The sequence below is a fragment of the Jaculus jaculus genome, chromosome 12 (assembly GCF_020740685.1).
Source record: "Jaculus jaculus isolate mJacJac1 chromosome 12, mJacJac1.mat.Y.cur, whole genome shotgun sequence".
NCBI classification, from domain to species: Eukaryota; Metazoa; Chordata; class Mammalia; order Rodentia; family Dipodidae; genus Jaculus; species Jaculus jaculus.
In genome coordinates this window covers 89,587,129-89,602,856 of record NC_059113.1, presented here as the reverse complement: position 1 = coordinate 89,602,856, position 15,728 = coordinate 89,587,129, and the positions used below count along the sequence as shown (strand labels likewise).

Here is a 15,728-nt window from a genome sequence, read left to right as displayed (position 1 = left end):
AACTGCTAAGCCATCTCTCCAGCCCTTGTTTTGTTTTTAAAGCATTTTCACGCACAAGCAGATCCACCGGGATCCACGTGGCTTTGGCGGATCCTCACCACTCTGCGCTGGTCTTACATGTCTATAAGACAAGACCAGCACAGTCGTTGCCGTCCAAACTTTGGACATGCATCCAGAATGCCAGTCAAGCGGACATGCTTTCCTCTAGACCACTAGCAACAGCCCAGCTCACTGGAAAGGTGATTTGTGGCTACTGGAAGCTGTGCCAGCAGCTGTCAGTTCCCCATTTGCACCACTGATGAGATCCAGGCTGTCATTACACCCATAGCTAATCTCAGCTATGCATTACCATATTAGATCAAAATTTCCGTAGTTTATAGAAATTTTGAAAGGCTTTTCAAAGCAGCTTGATAAAACAGAGTAAGAATTTAACTCTCAAAAGTATTCAAGTATAATACTAGATTTATTCAAAAACTGAAAAAAGGATGTAGAACATGTTTTCTGATATTATGTTTATGTAAAACTGCTAGGCCATTTTTGTCAGTTAGAGATTAACAAGAATTGTTAGAACATACACTGCAAAGAAAAACATGAATGTGTCAGTCAACTCTTCATGTATACATGACTACTTAAAATAACATGAATATTTGATGAAAATTTACACATTCATCCTGTGATAGACATAAAAGGAAAAATATAGTAATTTTACCCGTTAAACTGTTAAAACAGATTCATAAAATTTTAAGCAGTGCCTTTAATAAAAACAGTAATTTATGTCAAATAAATATATTACTGTTTTATTTCTTTATCCTGCATATGTGAAGAGAACTTGCAAAACCTATCAGATTACTGAAATCAGTATTCAATTCACGATGTTCCATTTACTTATCAATAACATCTTACATTTGACTAATTTTTTTTTAATATTAAAAGCCTGATTATCAGTTCCCATAAAATGCTACCCCCTCCTCCCTGGCCTGGGATAACCAGTCTGCACAAGGCCAAGCGATGGCACTTCTGAACAGCCCAGGCACCCCAAGCACACGTCCTGCACTCCCCACGGCGGCCAGCAGGGGGCAGCTCTGCTAGTCCTGCTCTTCGTAGTGAGCATAGCCACTGGCATAGGTCCTGCCCAGGTTCAAGTGAGTGAACAGATCTGAGGACTCAGCATCCGAATTCTTTCCACCTTCCTCCTCTTCCTCTTCATCATCATCAGCTTCATACTCTTCCTCCTCCTCATCATGATAACCAGCATCACTATACTTGTCTGATGAAAGGTTCTTCCAGTAAGCATCATACCCAGCAGCTCCATCTCCCTCCTCACCTCCCGTCTGACGGCCAAATTTCAAGGAGCGGGCTACAGGAAAGACAGACGTGCATGTGTCTGTTAGCGTGGATGCTCTGTGCAGCCCCACTACGTGCATGTGTCTGTTAGCGTGGATGCTCTGTGCAGCCCCACTACGTGCATCTGCCTGTTAGCCTTAATGCTCTGTGCAGCCCCACTACGTGCATGTGTCTGTTAGCGTGGATGCTCTGTGCAGCCCCACTACATGCATGTGTCTGTTAGCCCTAATGATCTGTGCAGCCCCACTACGTGGCTGCTTCTTACTTTCAAATTAAAAAAAAAGTCCTATTTTCCTGCTTTTCTCACATAACCCTGTATACATCATCATAACAAATAATGACCGAGTACCCTTTCATTAAATCTTGAAAACTTTAGAAAACAAAATCGGAGAATAAAATTTTCCAAGTAAGTCATGTTGAAATTAAATTACATTAATTAAAAGATTTTTCTGATTCAATGATTCACAGAATTCAGCTGACTTCCCATATTTTAAGAGAGTTGTCTCATAATAGAGGTGCCCTAGAATAACTCAGGATCCGGTACAGATCAGCAAAGCTGCACCCTGACACGTCTAACAAAGGCATGAGCTTCTCTTGGTGCAGTGCGGGCGGTTTCAGTTGAAGCGTGTTTGCAGCTCCGTAAACCAGCGCCTCACGGTGGCGCAGGGGCTCCAACACCGCACGCCTAAGAAGGGCTCCAGATGGAATCCAACTTCTTAAAGCAGGGAAGACTAACACCACCTGATAAAGGATTCCATGCGACTCCACTGGACTCCACGGGGTGACAAGATAGCTTTAATAAAAACAGAAAAGTTGCCTAGCATGTGACCCATGCCTGTAATCACAGCACTTGGGAGGAAACAGTGACCCTGTCTCAATACCAACCAAAAAAACAACAAAAAAAAACAAAAAAAAAAACCACAGAGCCAGGTGTGGGGGCGCACGCCTTTAATCCCAGCACTTTGGAGGCAGAGGTAGGTGGATCGCCATGAGTTCAAGGCCACCCTGAGACTACATAGTGAGTTCCAGGTCAGCCTGGACTACAATGAGACCCTACCTCAAAAAACCAAATAAATAATTAAATGAATAAAATAAAACAATGATCTTAAATCTCAACTGTCACTGTTGTCAGCTTAGCAAAAGTCTCAGAAACTGGTGTACGTCTTACATCAAATTGAAAAATCCTGTACTCCCTGTTTTCTAAATTATATAATCCCACTTGCTGAAAAGAATACATTCATATTTTCAAAAAACAAACAAAAATAAAAAACCAGAGAAAGCCGGGTGTGGTGGCACACACCTTCAATCCCAGCCCTCTGGAGGAGGAGGTAGGAGGATCATTGTGAGTTCAATGCCACCCTTAGACTATGTAGTGAATTCCAGGCCAGCCTGGGCTAGAGCAAGACCCTACCTCAAAAAAAAAAAGAAAAAAAAAACAATAAATAGGGGCTGGAGAGATGGCTTAGTGGTTAAGGCACATGCCTATGAAGCCTAAGGACCCAGGTTCAATTCTCCAGGTCCCACCAAAATTCACATGATGGTGCATGCATCTGGTGTGGTTCATTTGCAATGGCTAGAAGCCCTGGCTCATCCATTCTCACTCACTCTCTCTCTCTGACTTTAATAAATAAATCAAATCTTTAAAAAAATAAATAAATAAATAAAATCAGAAGCAAAAAGGCATGCTCAGTGTGGGCCCGAAGGCAAGCCCCTGCACAGCGTCTCCCAGACACTCACTAGACATGCTCAGGTCCTTTGTCTCCTGGGTCTCGTGTCCACATTTGGGGCATGGAGGCTGCTTGCCTTTCTCTTGCTTAAACACTTTGCTCCTTGTATGCTCATCACAGAAACAAGCCTACAGGGGAGAAGGAAGATTACTTCAGTACAATGTACAAGATATAAAAAGATACCCATCAATATTTGAGGAACTCTTACATCTCCTCCATGCTCTTTTAAGGCTGCTGCGGTACTTAGGAGCCTAGGAAAGAATATCTCCAGAGAGAAGACTGCAAACCCCTTTTTTGGATCCTGTCTGTAGTCACAGATTTAAAAAAACAATCATAATAAAATTGAAAGACTAAGAAATAATTTTAAAATTTAAAAAAAATGTTAAGAACTGTGTCGTTGAGGCTCGTCACACAGTCACGATTCCAACACGATCTAACAGAAGGCAGAAACTTAGTACCAGAGATGACTGTGTTTTTACTGACTCTCACTTGAACATTCGCGAGGTCCCTGCTGACATAATGGTGAGCAGCCTGTTCACCCTCAGACTAGACTGTCCAATCAGAGAGTGCAGAGGCAATTTCAAGGCACAAGTACTGACACACAGACAGAGAGGCACTAAATGCCAACATGGGATTCTGGGACTGTGAACTGAAAACCAGCTGGCATAACCCAAGCAGAGCAGAGAGAGAAAGAAGAAACACACCGAACTGCCTGTCATCTCTGCCCAATAGAAATGCTGTAGAAAAGCCTGATGAAGCATGGGACTCTCTACTTTACCCACTCTTTGAAGTAGGCGCACTCTGACATTAAACAATTCAACATAATTAAAACATGACCCTATAAATACTTTTAAAAGGGGGGGCACAGGAGAAATAGCTTAGTGGTTAAGGTGCTTGCCTGCAAAGTCTAAGGACTTTAAGCTCCCCAGGACCCCCATGAGCCAAATGCAGAGTGGTGCATTTGTCTAGAGTTCATTTGCAGTGGTTAGAGGTCCTGGCACACCCATTCTCTTTCTCTTTTAAATAAATCAATAAATAAAATAGTAAAAAAAAAAAAAAACATGGCCCCAACACTTTGGTAAGAGTGTTTTCCATAAGTATAAGGTATGAAAAATTGAGCTGAGATCCTAAAAACCTGTGTGGAGCAACTAACTGTACCACAAAACACCTGGAGGGCTGGTGAAATGTCACCTTCTTCACTCAAATCCAATGCCGCAATCTCAAAACTAAGAATAGCTAGGCATGGTGGTACGTGCCCACTATTATAGGACTTGGGAGGTGGAGGCAGGAGGATTATTATGAGTTTAGGATAGCTGGGGCTATACAAAACTTTGTCTCAATAAATAAGTACATTTTTAAAAATTAGAATAAAAGCTACATAATTTTAAGTCCCTTAGAACTAATGAAGAGTTACAAGTAATCCACAGCTTGGAAGAAGCAAACAGGGATTGGAAACACAACCTAAAAGTATGCAAACGTACCTTACATCGGAGACAGGAATGCTGGCCGAGTCGGTTACAGGAGCCACCTGGGGGAGAGAGATTCCCGGTAAAATTCCACCGTCACTCAGGTCTCTGCTTCCACTGCATCACCACATACACGCTCTCACGATATCTATCCTACGGGGTTCAACCAGGACTAACACATGAAACACCCACGTACCCTCCCAAATAATTTTATTTTTATATTATACATTCTATAAAAGCCTAAGAAAAGATAAAATGTGCTATGCATTTCTTTAAAATGCTCTTATCTTTGAGAATTTCTATTAAATGCTGACTTTGTTTCACTTTTTTAAGTGACTATTTGCAAGTTAACAGAGATAGAAGAGAGAGAGAGAATGGGCATGTCAGGGCCTCCAGCAGCTGCAAATAACTCCAGATGCATGTTCCACTTTCTGCATCTGGCTTTGTATGGGTACTAGGGAATCAAACTAAGGTTGTCACGTTCTGCAGGCAAGCGCCTAAACTGCTGAGCCATCTCTCCAGCCCTAAATGCTGTATTTTATATACACAGTGTGTGGCCTGCAGAGCTTAGATGGATGACTTAGCAACTAAAATCTACTAAAATCAACTAAAATCCACATAATGGAATTAGCATTTAATCCTGGAATAAGTACCAAACTGAAGGGGGTGACCGGGTACGTCACCTTTTTCCTGGGACAGTAACTACGATTTAATGGGGGCCACTGCCAAGCATTAAAAAGAGAACCTTTATGTGGATTCTCATCCAATTACCCTTTTAGAAGGAAGTTATCTATAAAGAAGGTCCCAGAATTGACCCCATCATCAGCACTGGTTCTCAGCTGGAAAATGCAGGAGTGGTGTAGTGAAGATTAAATATAAATGTCTTTAAAGACGGGCTCTCCTGGGAAGAAACCTGAGCATGCGTATTTGTTAAACATCCTTGGGTGTTTCCGATGCATTCTCTCCCATACAAGAATCACTAGAACCAACAGTGGAAACAATCTAGGGTGTCAGCACTGAGGAAGGGCATTCGGAAATGGAAGAAAAGGAGCAGGAGTTACTATTACTACTTGACATGGAAAATGACCACAGGACCTACACGTCTGGTAAAACCCATAAAATGAAGAACTGAATCCAACAATCTGCCTCTACTGTCCCTCATGACAAACTCAGGACTATGTGCTTTGATTTTTCTCAAAACAAAATATATGTATGAGTTACAATTCATATGAAATAATATAAATATGATTCCTCTTTCAGTTTAACATTCCCACTTCAGAATCTTAGGTACAACAACAGCTAACAAGAAAACGACTTACATTTAAATGTTTCTGCTTCTAAAACTTGGCAGCTGGCTTGATGTTCAAATTGATCGTCTTCACAGAGGAAGTTGTGGCAGAAAGAACAACCGAATATCCTGCCTCCTGACATTAAGAATAAAACCCACACATGTAAACATGATAGATTTAAACTTAAATAAAATTATTACCTACAAATATACCACAAATGAATAGTAATTTGGGTGCTGGGAACAACTATCATGAAAATGGCTGCAATACTTCAAATGGAACCATTAAACAGTGGGCTCTCAATATTCAAGAGAGAACCTGACTCTCACAGCAACCTCTCTCTACGCAGTTGGGTAAACAATGCAGACACTATTACTGTCAGTATCAACTACTAACCCTTTCCAACCAGCCTTCACAACTGTACCCATGGGTAAAGATTCACAGTACCCAAAAAATGCATCAAATGTAGAATCCAGAATGTCTACAAGCCAGCCTTTGCTCACAACAGCCACACTTGTAGCTAGTCACTTACCATGGTCCCAGACGCCCCGTTCACACTCCACACACTCAGCATCAGTAAGAGGGCAGGCACAGGCGTGTGTGCTAAGACACTTCCGACCATGGCAAACCCACGCCTCACAGAAGTCACATATTGCACCCTGTAACCAAGGAACGGGGGGGGGCACCTGATCACTGTCACTTGACCAGTTGCCTCTATTAAGGCTCAATTACCAAAACAAACGAGCAAACAAATTACAGCCAGTGAGAAGAATGGTTCAGAGTTGTGCAAATCAATTAGCACCACAGGTAGAAATCCTTACACAGACCTCTCAGATCAGTCAGGATTCCAGCAAGAAAGAGAAGGCTCACTCATACTATGCCATCTAGAAAGCTGAGAACAGAACTCAATGAAGGACAGCAAAGGGCTTGGAACACCATCAGGGGGGTGGTGCCTCCAGCCACACACACACCTGAAGGGAAAAAGGAAGGGAAGGGAACTGGTTATCAGAACAGAAAGATGGAGGACAGCCTTCCATGAGAAGAAATTAAATGTCTGCCTACAGAAAACTATGTTTTTTTTTTTTTTTTTTTTTTTGGTGTTTCAAGGTAGAGTCTTGCTCTAGCCCAGGCTAACCTGGAATTCACTATGTAGTCTCAGGGTAGCCTCGAACTCATGGTGATCCTATCTCTGCCTCCCAAGTGCTGGGATTAGAGGTGTGTGCCACCATGCCCAGCTGAAAACTATGCTCTTTAAAATAACCATAAATAAAATATCCCATCAAAATAGTTACTTTTCTTCTGAACTGTACTTTGGATGTAAAGCATAAAATATGGTAAAACTAGCTAATTCACATTTATAATAAAAACATTTTGGTGCACAAGAGCAACATGCAAACAATCTAAGTTTTTATTATTTCTAACCTTGAACATTCTTACAGCACCCTGTGCAGCTGGTTATGGTGGCACAGGTTGACAGGAAATTGCTGGAGAGTCAGAGGCAGGAGGATCAGAAACCCATGCATGCAGAATAAAGACTTTTGAAACTTAGTGCTTTGAAAAACTGCCAACCGAAATTCTTTTGGAAATTGATTATTTAAGCAAAGGCTTGAATGTTTATGAAGGTTTTGCAAGACAATAAAGCATATTTTGTGAAGCCTACTTAAAATACACTTGAAAGGCACCCTCAGAACATGGCACACTGGAACAAGAGACAAAGCATTACTCTTTAGAGAATCAGTTAAAACAAAGGTCAGAATGAATTGTTCTTGTCACAGGAACTGCTCGGGTAAGACAATGGCGAGCGGCTTACCACCATCGCCAGGCCAGTGCTGTAGACGCCTGCGTGCTTGATAACACAGTCTGAGGACTTCATCATACATTTTGTTTTTCCTAGGTTCAAAAATAAAAACACCATTAGTCCTGAAAATTAGTACATAGAGTATTCACAGATTCCTCTTTTGAGCTCACCCAAATTCCTACAAAAATACATTTTTAAAAAATGGAATAAAATTAGCAACTTTTATGCACAAGGGGGCGCACGCATCTGGAGTTCATTTGCAGTGGCTAGAGGCCCTGGTGCACCCATTCCTTCTCTCTCTCTTTCTCTCTCTCTCTCTCTCTCTATCTGCCTCTTTCTCTCTGTGTCTGCTGTTCCCAAATAAATAAATAAAAATGATAAACAAAAACATTTTTTTAAATTAGCAACCTTTACTGCATTCATGGCTAAGAGAACATGGCAGTAATTGAGCTTTCATTACCAAAGTCAGATCTTTTGAGATGAGAAATGTATTAATCCATACAAGTTACTATATGCCTGATTAAATTACCTGCTAATTCACAGCTGTAGTGAAATCAAAAAGTGTAGGTTATGATGTGTAATCCAATGATGATTTTGACAATTACAAATCTTATGAATTTTCAAATGAAGCAAAACAGTTTTATAAAGCTATGCCTTAAAATGAATTTTGCATGTTGCATTTCTCCAGATATGAAAATCACTCATAGTCCCTAGGTAGACATGTTTCTAACTGAACTTTGAAAGAGCATCCATGTGTGATGGGTAAGTTCTGCTGTGAACATGATTTGATCGGGAATTCACAGACATCCCTCCACGCTGAGTCTCTGAGGTTGCTTCCAAAATGGACTGACTAAAGGAGGAAGTCCCTCCTCCATAGTGAAGCCCTCCCCCAGAGTGGGCAGCCCTTTCAGAGTGCGGCTTTGCGTAAGGCAGCTCTGGGCGAAAAGAGCCGCTGCCTGGCTGCTGGCGCTGCTGCGGGTGAGTACTTCGCTTGCACGTGCATCTGTCCTGTTTGGCTATTTTCCTTTGGCACTGGAACCAAGTTTCCTCAGCCTTTCAACATGGACTGAAGACCAGCGGCTCCCCAGGATGCCTTCAGGCCTTCATTGCTGGACTGGGACTGCTGAGGCCTCGGCCATGTGGACTGAGCGGCTCCCAGGCTCCTTGACAATCAAGCCTGCAGAGTGCTACTGCTGGACTGCCATGAGCTAATCCAATAGACCCTTTCTAAACACAACCCGTTCTCATGGTTCTGTTCCTCCAGAGAACCTGGACTCATACACCAAGTGAGCGCAAAAAAAAAAAAAAAAAAAAGAATTATAGCATTACAAATAAAATCGATAAAATTGTAACAGTCCCACAAAATCTCTGACCTAGTAGAAAGTTACCAACCCAAGACACTGTCAGGGGATGTTCAGACACTGTGTGAAGATTAATGATGACATGTAAGTCACTCATCTGAGAGTCCTCCAAGTGGAACACGAAGGAGACAGAAGATGCTCAATTGTCCAGTACCGTGATTTCCTGAGAAGCAAAGGTACCCAACAGGAAATGCAAAGAGAAACAAACCGGAAATGAGGCAGCAGCTGCCCAGCGGCTCCCCGTGTAACAGACGTGTAAGAGTCAGTGAACAGAAACACAGCTAGCTACCTGCTTGTTCCTCGTGCAACACAGGTGTAAAAGTCTGTCAAGCAAAGGCATCCAAACGTAGCACTATGAACCGAAGCCCAAAGGCTCTGAGAACATGGCAGACCTCACCTCTTTGTTTCCACAGCAACTACTTTCTCCTAAATTCACTCACCTTTTGGAAGTGAGGGTATAAAAAAATATTCCAGCTAAGGCAGGTATCTTTCCCATTAACTAGAGAACTGCACAGATGCCTTCTGTGAAAATTAGAACTACACTAGAAAGATTACTTGCTACAGTGTTAACACAAACAAAAATAAAAGCACTCAGGGGCTGGAGAGATGCCTTAGCGGTTAAGGCGTTTGCCTCCAAAGTCAAAGGACACAGGTTCAATTCACCAGGACCCAAGTAAGCCAGACGCACAATGTGACACATGCATCTGGAGTTCCTTTACAGTGACTAGAGGTCCTGCGCCTTCTTCCCGTCCCCCGCAGCATCTCTATCTCAAATAAATAAATGAAGTTTTCTAAAAAAAAAAAAAAGGATTATTCTGTGAAACCATCATCCCATAAATAAAGGGGATAGGTGTTCTAAGTTTAGGGGGACATCTGGAGTCAAGCTCATTTTGCCAAGTCTTCTGACAGCTGACATGCAAATATGTGGTGGCAGTCTCCCATATGGGAATAAGAAGAGAAAGCCTATGTCATTCTCAAATGCATACGTACTTCTCAGGACACACCTACTAGAACGTGAACAGTGTGGGAAGATCACTTGGGAAACACCACCTTTGCTATGCGATGAAATATCATCTAAAGAGTCATTTCAGAGCAAGAAGTCCACCTGTACTTGGAAACTGCCAAATGCTTGACAACAGGGTATGTCGACATGGTTACATACTTACCACACTGTGCACAAATTGGTAACTTCTGCACTGAATTGCAAAAATAGCAAAATGCTCTATTCTTCTGACGCCTTGTCATGTAAAAGAAAACAAAAAAAAATTACGTACAGTCAATTTCAGATAAAATTAAATGTAGAAAGAAAAAAGAAATGAAGACAATTTACCTTTGACACTTGTCACATTCCTGTAAAATATAAAAATATAACATTAAGCTTTCTGCTGTTGAAAACAATTTATGTCAAAAGATCTTTTGCCCATATTAAAATATCAGAAGCACAGCCTCAAATCCTCCATGTCCAGCTATGTGTCTAAGGTCGGAACATACTTAAATAGCAAAGGTACAATGAGGTTAAACTCTCACTGCACCTTTGGGTACAATGCCTTGTGGGCAGTCAGCAAGGGAAGAAGCCACATTACCAAAAGCTAAATACAGTGGTCTATTTCTAGATTGTTTTGAACAAACCAAATACAGAAAAAACCTTTTTTTTTGTTTGTTTATTTATTTATTTGAGAGTGACAGAGAGAGAAACAGGCAGATACTGCAAACGAACTCCAGACGCGTGCGCCCCCTTGTGCATCTGGCTAACGTGGGACCTGGGGAACCGAGCCTCGAACCAGGGTCCTTAGGCTTCACAGGCGAGCGCTTAACTGCTAAGTCATCTCTCAAGGCCTCTGTTGCTTTTTAAAGTGCTGCTAGACATTGACCCTAGAGCCTCCTGCATGCTGGGCAAGCTCTCTACCCACGAGCGATGTTCCAGCCCTTCACTTACTGTTTTAAGAAGCACGATGAGAGGACGTAGGGAATAGCAGAGAACACAAAACAACAAACCACGGCACGCCCACATGTAAACAAGGAGCCACGGCACGCCCACATGTAAACAAGGAGCCACGGCGCGCCCACATGTAAACAAGGCTCCCAGCGCTCCTGCTGGTCTAATCACTTTCCGAACCTTACTGTCCAACTCCAATTATCCAGTCACGTTTCCCAAGTATGTCTCAGCCTCTCTCTTTCCCATGCCTTTGTTTATTCTAACACTTTTCCCTCTAATTTCTTCCTGTTGGAAGTTCTGGCAAGAGTCCCACCTTCCTCAATAAACTGTGCCCCCACAAATTCGATTTTATCACCTCCTTAATCCCCTTTTTAGCTAAAATTATTCCATGTATAAACTGCTTTCCTCCTTGTCTGTCATTTATAAATAAATAGCTTTATAATGTATAACAAACAGCTATAGAAGCTAAAAAGAGGCACAGTACCACTCATCACTGCCATATGCACTAAACACACACACACACACACGTTCCCACAGGAATTAACACTGGGCAAAGTCTCAGAGTAGAGGTACAATGAAAGTTTGCTCAAGTAATGACAAAACTAATCCACGAGGCACAGGCAAATAATGTCACAGACCAGGAGGCCAAAAGATAGGTCCAGAAGCTTGGGGGTTCAGAAGGAAAAATGGAATTAAGAATTGCTTCAAGAATATGAGGAAAACACAACTTAGAAGAGAAACTGAGTTAAGGGCTGTAAGACAGAGAAGCTGAAAACGTCACACAGAGTTCCTATCACCCATTCTTCTGTGTCTACTCACCAAGAGCCTGAGGCGATAATACGTTTAGTGTTACCATGAAATCAAACAGAAATCCTTGCTACTTGTTACTCAGTGCTGGTGAAATCAACTACCATGTCTCTAACAGCAGTTTCCAATTCAGTTATAAAACAGACACGGACATGTTTCGGATGTGTGTGTGCACATATCTATAACACTAAATAGTTTTTCTTTTCAACTACCAAGGGATATTTATTAAAAAGCTGCTACCATTGAGGGCTTCTCAGCAGTTGCCTGCAAAGCCTAAAGACCCGGGTTTGATTCCCCGGTACCCAAGTAGAGATGCACAAACTGGTACATACATCTGGAGTTCATCTGAAGCGGCTGGAGGCCCTGGTGCGCCCTTTCCCTTTCTCTCTCCGTCTGTGTTAGCAAACAGACAAGTAAAAGGAAAAAGCCTGTTACCATGGAAGCATTGCACGGGTGTTTGGCTAAGTCCACGGTGCTTCTAGATGCTCTCAGCTGCTTCTCCCGCTCTCGGCGGTTCTCCGCCTTCTTCCTCGCACCAGTCTTTTTCTTCGGCATTGCTCCTGCTTTTCTAAGGAAGTGAGAGCACAGAAAAGAAATGTAAATGCTTGGTTCACTGATCATTTTAAGAAACTAAGAGACAGTCGGTCATAGTCTCAAATTTTAAACTGCACTCTCACTTTGACACGTAAGTACTTTTCAAGCCTTTATGAAACATTACTCCAATGCAAGGTCTTTTAAAGACCCTTCCTTGCACCACCAGACACTGAAAACATTCTGAACATCCATCAAGAAATGAAAACTGCAAAGCCAGGCGTGACAGTGCACGCCTTTAATCCCAGCACTGGGGAGCCAAAGGTGGGAGGATCGCTGTGAGCTCAGGGACCACCCTGAGACTACATAGTGAATTCCAGGTCAGCCTGGGCTACAGTGAGACCCTGCCTTGAAAAACCAACGGTAAAATAAAAATGCAAGTTCACCTTGTACAATCACTGTTTTTTGAGATATATATTTACAACCCTTAATGATGTGAAGCCATAAAGTCTTCTGTCATGTCTCCTATTTTCTCATTAATATCTAAATAATATCCAACAAGCCAATCACTGGCTAAGAAGCAAAGGTATTACAGTTTTCAATGAAAACTGATCACTACATGCAATAAGCATGTAATTCTGACAGGGTTCAAAATTATGCCGAAAGTGCATGTAAAATATGATATAAACCTGTTTCCGTGCCACAGCTGAAAAGAACTACATTTAAAAAGCCAAGCTAGGCCAGGCGTGGTGGCAGACACCTTCAATCCCAGCACTTGGGAGGCAGAGATAGGAGGATCACCATGAGATCTAGGGCACCCTGAGACTACATAGTGAATTCCAGGTCAGCCTGAGCTACAGTGAGACCCTAAGTTGAAAAAAAAAAAAAAAGGCAAGCTAAAATCAATGTCTAATCAACACAGACAAACCAGTCATTAAGGTTAAAAAAAAGTTACTTAAAATACTTAAGTTACTGAAACACCCTCCCTCCAAAGCATGAGGCCCCATTTCTAAAGCTTAACATGGCCTAAGATCAGTCAAAGAGGGCAGGGAGTCCCTGATTATTGTCTTATTATCTTTGCATCTTATATGCGTCCCATGTGTCTTTAGAATCCAGGATGAAATTTTCCTCCACAAACTCTTCCTGATTGCATTTGGGCTCTGGCTCTTCAGTGACCGCCCAGGGTGTGTGACTCCAGCCAGGAGAGAGGAGCAGCAAGGACACCAGGAGGCAGCAAGGACTCCAGGTCACAGGTAGGGAATCACAGGCCACAGGACATCACGCCCCGGGGGCACCACAGGAACACCACGGGGACACCACGCACCATGGGGACACCACACGCCACGGGGACACCACGCCTGGGGGGACCACGTGCCACGGGGACAACACCCACGCACCGCGGGGACACCGTGGGGACATCACGCACCACGGGGACACTACGGGACACCATGTACCGCGGGGACACCACGCACCGCGGGGACACCACGCACCACGGGGACACCATGGGACACCACGCACCTCGAGGACACCACGGGACACCACGCACCTCGGGGACACCACGCACCACGGGGACACCACGGGACACCACGCACCTCGGGGACACCACGGGACACCACGCACCTCGGGGACACCACGGGACACCAAGCACCTCGGGGACACCACGGGACACCACGCACCTCGGGGACACCACGGGACACCACGCACCACGGGGACACCACGGGACACCACGCACCTCGGGGACACCACGGGACACCACGCACCTTGGGGACACCACGGGACACCACGCACCGCGGGGACACCACGGGACACCACGCACCTCGGGGACACCACGCACCTCGGGGACACCACGCACCGCGGGGACACCACGGGACCCACGCACCGCGGGGACACCACGGGACACCACGCACCTCGGGGACACCACGCACCGCGGGGACACCACGGGACCCACGCACCGCGGGGTCACCACGGGACACCACGCACCGCGGGGACACCACGTACTGCGGGGACACCACGGGACCCACGCACCGCGGGGACACCACGGGACACCACGCACCGCGGGGACACCACGTACCGCGGGGACACCACGCACCTCGGGGACACCATGGGACACCACGCACCGCGGGGACACCACGGGACACCACGCACCTCGGGGACACCACGGGGACACCACGCACCTCGGGGACACCACGGGACACCACGCACCGCGGGGACACCACGGGGACACCACGGGACACCACGCACCTCGGGGACACCACGCACCTCGGGGACACCACGCACCACGGGGACACCACGGGACACCACGCACCTCGGGGACACCGCGGGACACCACGCACCTCGGGGACACCGCGGGGACACCACGCACCGCGGGGACACCACGCACCGCGGGGACACCACGGGGACACCACGGGACACCACGCACCTCGGGGACACCACGCACCTCGGGGACACCACGCACCACGGGGACACCACGGGACACCACGCACCTCGGGGACACCGCGGGACACCACGCACCTCGGGGACACCACGGGACACCACGCACCGCGGGGACACCACGCACCGCGGGGACACCACGGGGACACCACGGGACACCACGCACCTCGGGGACACCACGCACCTCGGGGACACCACGCACCACGGGGACACCACGGGACACCACGGGACACCACGCACCACGGGGACACCACGGGGACACCACGCACCTCGGGGACACCACGCACCGCGGGGACACCGCGGGACACCACGCACCTCGGGGACACCGCGGGGACACCACGCACCGCGGGGACACCACGCACCGCGGGACACCACGCACCTCGGGGACACCACGCACCGCGGGGACACCACGCCCGGGGACACCACGCCCGGGGACAGCCGGCCCGCGCGCTCCCTGCCGCGCCCCGGCCTCGCCGCTCAGCGCCGGCGCCGAGGGCTGGAAGCGGAGGCGGAGGACGGGCCGTGGCCCAGGGCCCCGTGGATCTGCGCCGCGCGGACGAGAACTCACAGGAATGGAAGGTTCGGAGGCTCATAAAGGCCAACACAGCAGGTTCCGAGACCCACGGAACCGGATGTCCGCCTACGTCACGGCGTCCTGACGCGCGCGGCGCCGGGAAGGGCCCGCCCACCCCGCTTTGCCCCGCCCACCCACCCCGCTTTGCCCCGCCCACCCACCCCGCTTTGCCCCGCCCACCCACCCCGCTTTGCCCCGCCCACCCACCCCGCTTTGCCCCGCCCAGGCCACGCCCCCAAGGGCCGCCCTCCGAACTGAAGCCGACAGGCTAGGACAAAAAGCCACTTCTGCATATGTGTATAGATGTATTTTTTTTTTTCCAGAAAGTGTAATATCTAAAAGGAATAGAAAGATTAACTCAAAAATTTTAAAGTAAGAGAATGGAATGAATGTGCCAAATTGGGTAGCAATTTTTTGCTTAATCTTTAGAAAACCTTCCCATTTTCTGAATCTCTTGTGCTTCAG

General features: G+C 46.0%; 1 protein-coding gene across 2 annotated transcripts; it reads right to left on the bottom strand.

The window, feature by feature from the left end:
• Positions 1 to 444: 444 nt before the first annotated feature.
• On the bottom strand, positions 445 to 15,369 carry Znf330 (zinc finger protein 330). Of its 2 annotated transcripts, none has more exons than XM_045131794.1 (10): positions 15,258 to 15,369; positions 12,164 to 12,296; positions 10,316 to 10,335; positions 10,152 to 10,222; positions 7,637 to 7,716; positions 6,359 to 6,485; positions 5,857 to 5,961; positions 4,553 to 4,599; positions 3,082 to 3,199; positions 445 to 1,357 (listed from the first exon to the last, which is right to left on the bottom strand). In XM_045131794.1, exons 2-10 carry the CDS (start codon positions 12,281 to 12,283, stop codon positions 1,086 to 1,088), a joined length of 960 nt encoding a protein of 319 aa, XP_044987729.1. In that variant the 5' UTR covers positions 12,284 to 12,296; positions 15,258 to 15,369; the 3' UTR covers positions 445 to 1,085. The 2 variants fall into 2 exon arrangements, with proteins under 2 accessions (XP_044987729.1, XP_044987730.1); XM_045131795.1 differs by lacking the exon at positions 15,258 to 15,369 and adding an exon at positions 15,087 to 15,103.
• Between the last annotated feature and the right edge of the window lie 359 nt (positions 15,370 to 15,728).